Source organism: Eurytemora carolleeae, unplaced genomic scaffold (assembly GCF_000591075.1).
Source record: "Eurytemora carolleeae unplaced genomic scaffold, Eaff_2.0 scaffold324, whole genome shotgun sequence".
Classification (NCBI taxonomy): Eukaryota; Metazoa; Arthropoda; class Copepoda; order Calanoida; family Temoridae; genus Eurytemora; species Eurytemora carolleeae.
Genome location: NW_019396266.1, coordinates 230,111 through 236,583, shown reverse-complemented (window position 1 = coordinate 236,583; position 6,473 = coordinate 230,111). Strand labels below are relative to the sequence as shown.

Genomic DNA, 6,473 nt, shown 5'->3' with positions numbered 1-6,473 from the left:
TTTTTAAAAAAACAATTGTGTTCAATGGTTTTATTTTGTTAGTATTAGAGAAAAGTAAATTTTCCTTCGCAAGAAGACGACATTTCTAAAACTTTTATTAATTCTGATAATATCATACAATTATTATCTTTGATGTATATTGTATAGTGTATTGGTACAGAGAGGCATAAAAGGAGAGCTAGAATTTAACCAAATTAATAACAAATCTAAAAGTTTTCATTTATTAAATTCAAAATAGTTTTTAAATTTATATTGCTATACTGAAAATCTCTTAGAAAAAATCTTCGAGCTTATATACATATGTTAGCTATAGCTGGCCAAACGGCTGGACCAAATTGGCTATAACATGTTTGAGGAAATCCATTAGCGAAAACATATCCTAAATCATTTTTTTTCTTCAAAATTCCAATTTTCCCCCCAGGCCCAAGTCAAACAAGGGCTACATGATTTCAATTTACATGGTCTTGATTCATATAAGAAACATTTCATTACTTTTTTAACCATAAAAAAATATATAAAATTAATATTATAATATATGTAATATTTTTCATTAACGTTTATTAACGTATCAACCAGAAATTAACTACAGTGCCGAAATTTCGTCTTTCAACTCGACCTCTTTTCCCCTAGCAAAATAAAATAGATAAAAACGTAAAAATAAGTTGTATGCGTTTAATCAATCAATAAATGAAGCCGACTTTTGACTTGTATTTCGAAAAAAAGCTTGTTAACAATTAAAACCTTAACAAAAAGTTGTCTTGATTACTTTGATATAAGTGCTTACAACCGTAGTAAAATATTAGATTTCTGTATAAAAAAGCTTGTTCTTGAATTTCATTCTGTAATCCGCCAATAATTAATAAAACCCCAAAAGAAGCAAAATATTAAATATAAAACCTGTTCTTGTATTCAACATAGCAGAATGTGATTGTTCCCAAGGAAGCCGAGATCAAAGCAATAAGTAGTTGCCAGTACAGAGGGAGAAGAGAGGAATAGAAGAATGCTAAATAAAATAAATAATTGCCAGTACTGAGGGAGAAGAGAGGAATAGAAGAATGCTAAATAAAATAAGTAGTTGCCAGTACTGAGGGAGAAGAGAGGAATAGAAGAATGCTAAATAAAATAAGTAGTTGCCAGTACAGAGGGAGAAGAGAAGAATAGAAGAATGCTAAATAAAATAAGTAGTTGCCAGTACAGAGGGAGAAGAGAAGAATAGAAGAATGCTAAATAAAATAAGTTGTTGCCAGTACAGAGGGAGAAGAGATGAATAGAAGAATGCTAATACTTCACGTCGTAGCATCAATTGCAAATATAGCGACATACCTTTATTAAAAAAGAACAAAAACAACATTTATTTCATGTGCTTCATTATTTTAACTTTAGATTAAGCTTGTTATAGCTTAAAACAAATAAACACACAATTATCAATTTTTTATTGAATTGCAAATTTTGCTAAAAATATGGCCAGAATTTTTAAGAAAAAAATTTAGAAGCGTGTAAAAATAGATTTGTTGGACGACTAAAATGTTGAGACTCTAGGCCGCCCGGTGTGTTTGAATATTTGCAATACAAGATAAATAATTTACCTAGGGAAGATGCAATTCCTTGCATAAAATGGAAGATTGCAAAAGCTGAAGAAGTATTCTGATGAAAGGTTCCGGCCATTAAGGAAAAACACTAAAATGTTTACACACTTAATTATACAATACACACTAATGAAAACTTTTTTAGAAAAGCAAAATTTGTATTCAATATTGATATATTAACTAGGTCACGTAGAAAAAGCATAGCATAAGCATAGATGCCTGTTAGTCATAATCTTAAAATCCTTTTATTTGATAACTAATGAACCTTACTAACTAGAGGGCAATTGGGTTTTGGATAAAGGGGGGGGGGGTATTTTAAATTTCCGTTTCTACTATTTTGAATTCCCTGGGATTACCTGTGTTACTATGCAAGCATCAGCTAAACCTAGAAGAAAGCTACCAATGATGACTAGATACTGATTAGAGTCTAAACAAGGAAACAGTAAATAACACTATCGATCATCACCAGGGTTTAGTAATTAAAGGGTATGTTGACGTAAATTCAAGTGACCTACAATTTATAAGCGTTACATGTCTGAATCTCGACGATACCTTGCATCAGATACTTTATTAGATCAAAAATACAGAACATATCGTCATTTTTCTGCCTAGCATTCTTTTCTTTACATTTCTGGTGCATACATTTATAGGAAGCAGCAATGACAAGTATAGTTGTGAGCTGAACAAAAGGAATAATACTCGAAAGAGGGAAAGAAGGCGAGTTGGCAAGGAAAACACTCTTTTCTACCAGACACACAGATAGATGATAACTTCTTGAAAAAGTATATTTCAGTAACGAGGTTTCCTACAAAATACAAATTGTTATTGGCGTACATGCATATAAATAATAATAGTTAATAAAGATTAAACAGTTGAAGGGTTTTTTTATTATCAATAAATGAGTATTGGAATTCTAGGTTTTGTAGGTTTAGTAGGATTGGAGATTTTAGGTTTAGTAGGTTTAGCAGGATTGGGAATCATATTTTCTTTGCTGTTGTAAATCAATAAATAAAGGGAAATAATAATTGTTAATAAAGATTAAACAGTTGAAGGTTTTTTTATTGTCAATAAATGAGTATTGGAATTCTAGGTTTTGTAGGTTTTGTAGGATTGGAGATTTTAGGTTTAGTGGGTTTAGCAGGATTGGGGATCATATTTTCCTGTTGTAAATCAATAAATAACGGGTTTAAAGGCACTGTTGTGAATTGATTAATAAAAGGTACTGTTGTGAATGGAACTTACAATCTAGAAAACTGTGTTGGGTCAAAAAGTTGTTTGTACTGAAGTCTAAAGCAAATTTAATTCTTCTGAAAATAAATATTCGTCTGATTAAATAAGTTCACTATTTGATTGCAAATGATTCACTGAAAATTATGTTTAAATGGGTTCTTTTAATGCACTTTAAGTTTTACTAGCTCCATGAGGTTATTTATGCAAAATCCTTGGCAAGGTTTGGTTTGGCGGGTGGCCGGAGTACTCAACGGATTCAACGGAGATACAATTTGTCGGAGACGACTTTTGAAACAGGGTTACATTAGGGATATGGTTCACAATAGTGTTAAAAAGAAATACAGTGATCACGCCATTTCTTAGTTTAAAGGGTACCACTGTGAATCGGACTTGCCACTTTATTCATAAATTATGGATCACTTTAAAATACGTGTGAATTCTCATTAAAAATAATTAAAAACCAAATCAATGTGTGCACCTATAAGAGCTGTCTGAAGTAGAGTGGTTTCTCCAAGAGGGGATTCGTTGGGTAAATTAATAAATCCCAAGATAAAAGCAAGAGCACTAAAGATAAACCCACTGATAATTATTGGGCTCCGTCCAACCTTGTGTGTCCATGAACCTAGCTTCCCAATAATAACTCCTCCCAACACTTCTCCAACGGAAACAAACATTCCACTGATTGCCGTGAGACCCTTTCTCTCGTCTCCGAATGCTGCTGTAAACCCTATACAGGTTCCGTAGACAGCAGACCATAGGTTGAGCAGGATACCGGTGTAGAAGAACGTGAAGCTCAAGAGAATCATATCTATGGTAAAGAAGAACTTGGCATGATCCTTAAGAGCGGAGTATACAGTTTGATCTTCTTCTTCTTTATCTGCCCAGGGGGTTGGTCTGTAGAGGAGAATTAATAGAGAACCCAGAGATGCTACACTTAGTAATACTAGAAAATATTTAAATATTTGTTATTTATGTAAATTCTGTAATTTTATTTATATAATATATACATTTGTATACTTTTCATTTCTGTTTGTATGTTTATTTGAATTTAATCAGTGTAAACAGGGCCGATCTTTGTGGAAACTCAAATTATCCTTAGGAGGGTTTTGGCTTGACGAAATTGTAAAATTTAGAACATTTATTATTTTTAAAAATGCAACAATTTTAACAGAAAAATCATCAAAATTTTTTTTTTATTGGAGAACAATGAAAAAATGGCAACTAGTGAAGCAGCATTTAAAATCTAAAACTGTTTCTAGAAAAGGGGGTAGCGTGAAGCATATTATTGTAATATCTCTTAATCTCTTACCTGACGAAACTATATCTCTTGTTTCTTTATCTATTTCTGATTTTCCACGAAAGTAGAAATAAACAAAAACATTTCCAACACAGTATGAGGATTGTAGCATTGTGTAGAATATTCCAGTATTTCGGGAAATAGTTTTCTCGTTGGAGTTCAAGGACAGGAATTTTCCCTAAACATAAGATCGGCATTAATAGAATATTTTTTCAATCTTAAAAACATTTAAATATTGGGAATTATGCATGCAGGAACTCTTTGAACAAAGTGTCCCAACTACACGAACAATCCTGTCTTGGAAAAACAAAATTTCTCTTTATTTTCATCATTCTTTTGTTGCATATATCCAAGAATGTAATGCAAGGAAAGTTAATTGCAGTTGCGTATACACTGCGTACATATTAAAGCCAGTTCTCTCTGGGTGGAATTTGTAAACAAGAATAGATGGTGTTCTTTTAGTATCCGAGGAGGTTTAAAGCATTAAATTTTGATAATTTTGATAATTCACATAATAGTTTCCTATGACCAGAATATTTCATTGATTATTTATGTGAAAGATGGATCCCATGTCAGGCTTCGACATCCGTCTTGTGTTTACATTAGCGCCCAGAGACAGTACACTGCAGTACAAAAGATGTGTACACTTCTGAAATAACTTTCCTTGCATTACATCCTTGCTTATATCCGCAATTTAAAATTTAAGGAGAATTTTGAGATTGAAAAATACGGTTCAAAGGGTACCGCAGTGAATCGTACATATCACTCTTTAATTTAATAGCTAATTGAAATGAAGTTTACAATCCTTTTAAGTTTGGTAGATTAACCTGTGCTGTCCAAAATATTGCAAAATATTGCTGCTCTGACCCCTAGTATTGATGAAGATATGTAGAGGAAAATATACCTGTGCTGTCCAAAATATTGCTGCTCCAACCCCTAGTATTGATGAAGATATGTAGAGGAAAATTCCATTTAGATATAATAAAGGAACAATAAATAGAACGTAGGTTAATGCTCCAACAAACATTGACGGCCTAGATATCAAACAAATAATAAATAAAAAAATTTAAATTATGTTGTTTAGTTTTGCCTTAGTCCCATAAGTGCCAGAATTGAAGGAGAAATGAGGTTTGTTAACGTAAAGAACGCATAACACAATCCTAAGCTAAAAAAATCTGTATTAAATATTAATAAAAATAAAAAAAAAATTATCTTTACAATACATAATTTATGATTTTTATTAATTATCTTGTATTTCTTTTGTTTTTAAGCCACGAGTTTTACATTATGTAATTAGATATTCAACAAAACAAAAGAAAATCATACAACCTCCATAGTCCGTCTCCATGGAATCCTTCAACATATCCTGTAGAGTTGGCAATCTGAGCTGAATCGAAAACCAAGGTCTGTATCCCCCCTAGAAATAGAAAATAATAGAACATGTTGTGTACCTTCACCCTGTACCTAAACTCTGTACCTACACACTGTACCTACACCCTGTACCTACACCCTGTACCTACACCCTGTACCTACACCCTGTACCTAAACCCTGTACCTAAACCCTGTGCCTAAACTCTGTAACTAACTTCACCCTGTACCTACACCCTGTACCTAAACTCTGTACCTAAACCCTGTACCTAAACCCTGTGCCTAAACTCTGTAACTAACTTCTGTACCTACAACCGGTACCTACAAACTGTACCTAAACTCTGTACCTAATATCTGTACCTAATTTCTGTACCTAAACTCTGTACCTAAACTCTGTACCTACACCCGGTACCTACACACTGTACCTAAACTCTGTGCATAAACTCTGTACCTACACACTGTACCTACACCCTGTACCTAGTACCTACACCCTGTACCTACACCCTGTACCTACACCCTGTTCCTACACCCTGTACCTACACCCATTACATACACCCTGTACCTACTGTCCCTGTATCTACACCCTGTACCTACACCCTGTACCTACACCCTGTACCTACACCCTGTACCTACACCCTGTACCTACACCCTGTACCTACAGTGAAGAAGCCCGTGAAGATAAGAAAAAATGAGATGCCCATCAACCCTACATTGATGTTTTGCACAAACTGCTTTTTCGAATCCTTAATTTTAGCCATGATAACTCATACATCGGGGGCTGTCTGAAAAATTCAAGAGATATGTTTTCATTAAAAATAACCTCCGACTCCAAACTATAGATATGAATAATCTCTGTTAAAGTAAAAACTGGAAAGATACGACGAAATGTACTATTTAACCCTATCACGATTAGGGGGTGGAGTGTTTTCCATCCCCCCCCTGTGGTGTCTTCTTAAAAACTTCTTCACTTTTTCAACATCATAGTTTAGACA

The 6,473-nt window shown here is 33.4% G+C and overlaps 1 protein-coding gene across 1 annotated transcript; it reads right to left on the bottom strand.

Annotated features, from left to right (window-relative positions):
* Nucleotides 1–235: 235 nt before the first annotated feature.
* LOC111699700 (UNC93-like protein MFSD11) lies at nucleotides 236–6,259 on the bottom strand. The gene is made up of 10 exons (XM_023470425.1): nucleotides 6,137–6,259; nucleotides 5,443–5,530; nucleotides 5,204–5,278; nucleotides 5,018–5,147; nucleotides 4,126–4,291; nucleotides 3,295–3,759; nucleotides 1,943–2,013; nucleotides 1,587–1,677; nucleotides 898–1,003; nucleotides 236–626 (listed from the first exon to the last, which is right to left on the bottom strand). Exons 1-10 carry the CDS (start codon nucleotides 6,237–6,239, stop codon nucleotides 584–586), a joined length of 1,338 nt encoding a protein of 445 aa, XP_023326193.1. The 5' UTR covers nucleotides 6,240–6,259; the 3' UTR covers nucleotides 236–583.
* Nucleotides 6,260–6,473: the final 214 nt, after the last annotated feature.

What these genes read in the sequence shown, in the direction of transcription:
- LOC111699700 (XM_023470425.1), bottom strand. Translation starts at nt 6,239, where the DNA reads ATGGCTAAAATTAAGGATTCGAAAAAGCAGTTTGTGCAAAACATCAAT. An exon ending in AAGAGATATAGTTTCGTCAG is followed by an intron (nt 3,760 to 4,125) that starts GTAAGAGATTAA and finishes AATATTTTCTAG; the next exon opens with TATTACTAAGTGTAGCATCT. An exon ending in ACTTCAGACAGCTCTTATAG is followed by an intron (nt 2,014 to 3,294) that starts GTGCACACATTG and finishes TTCCTTGTTTAG; the next exon opens with ACTCTAATCAGTATCTAGTC.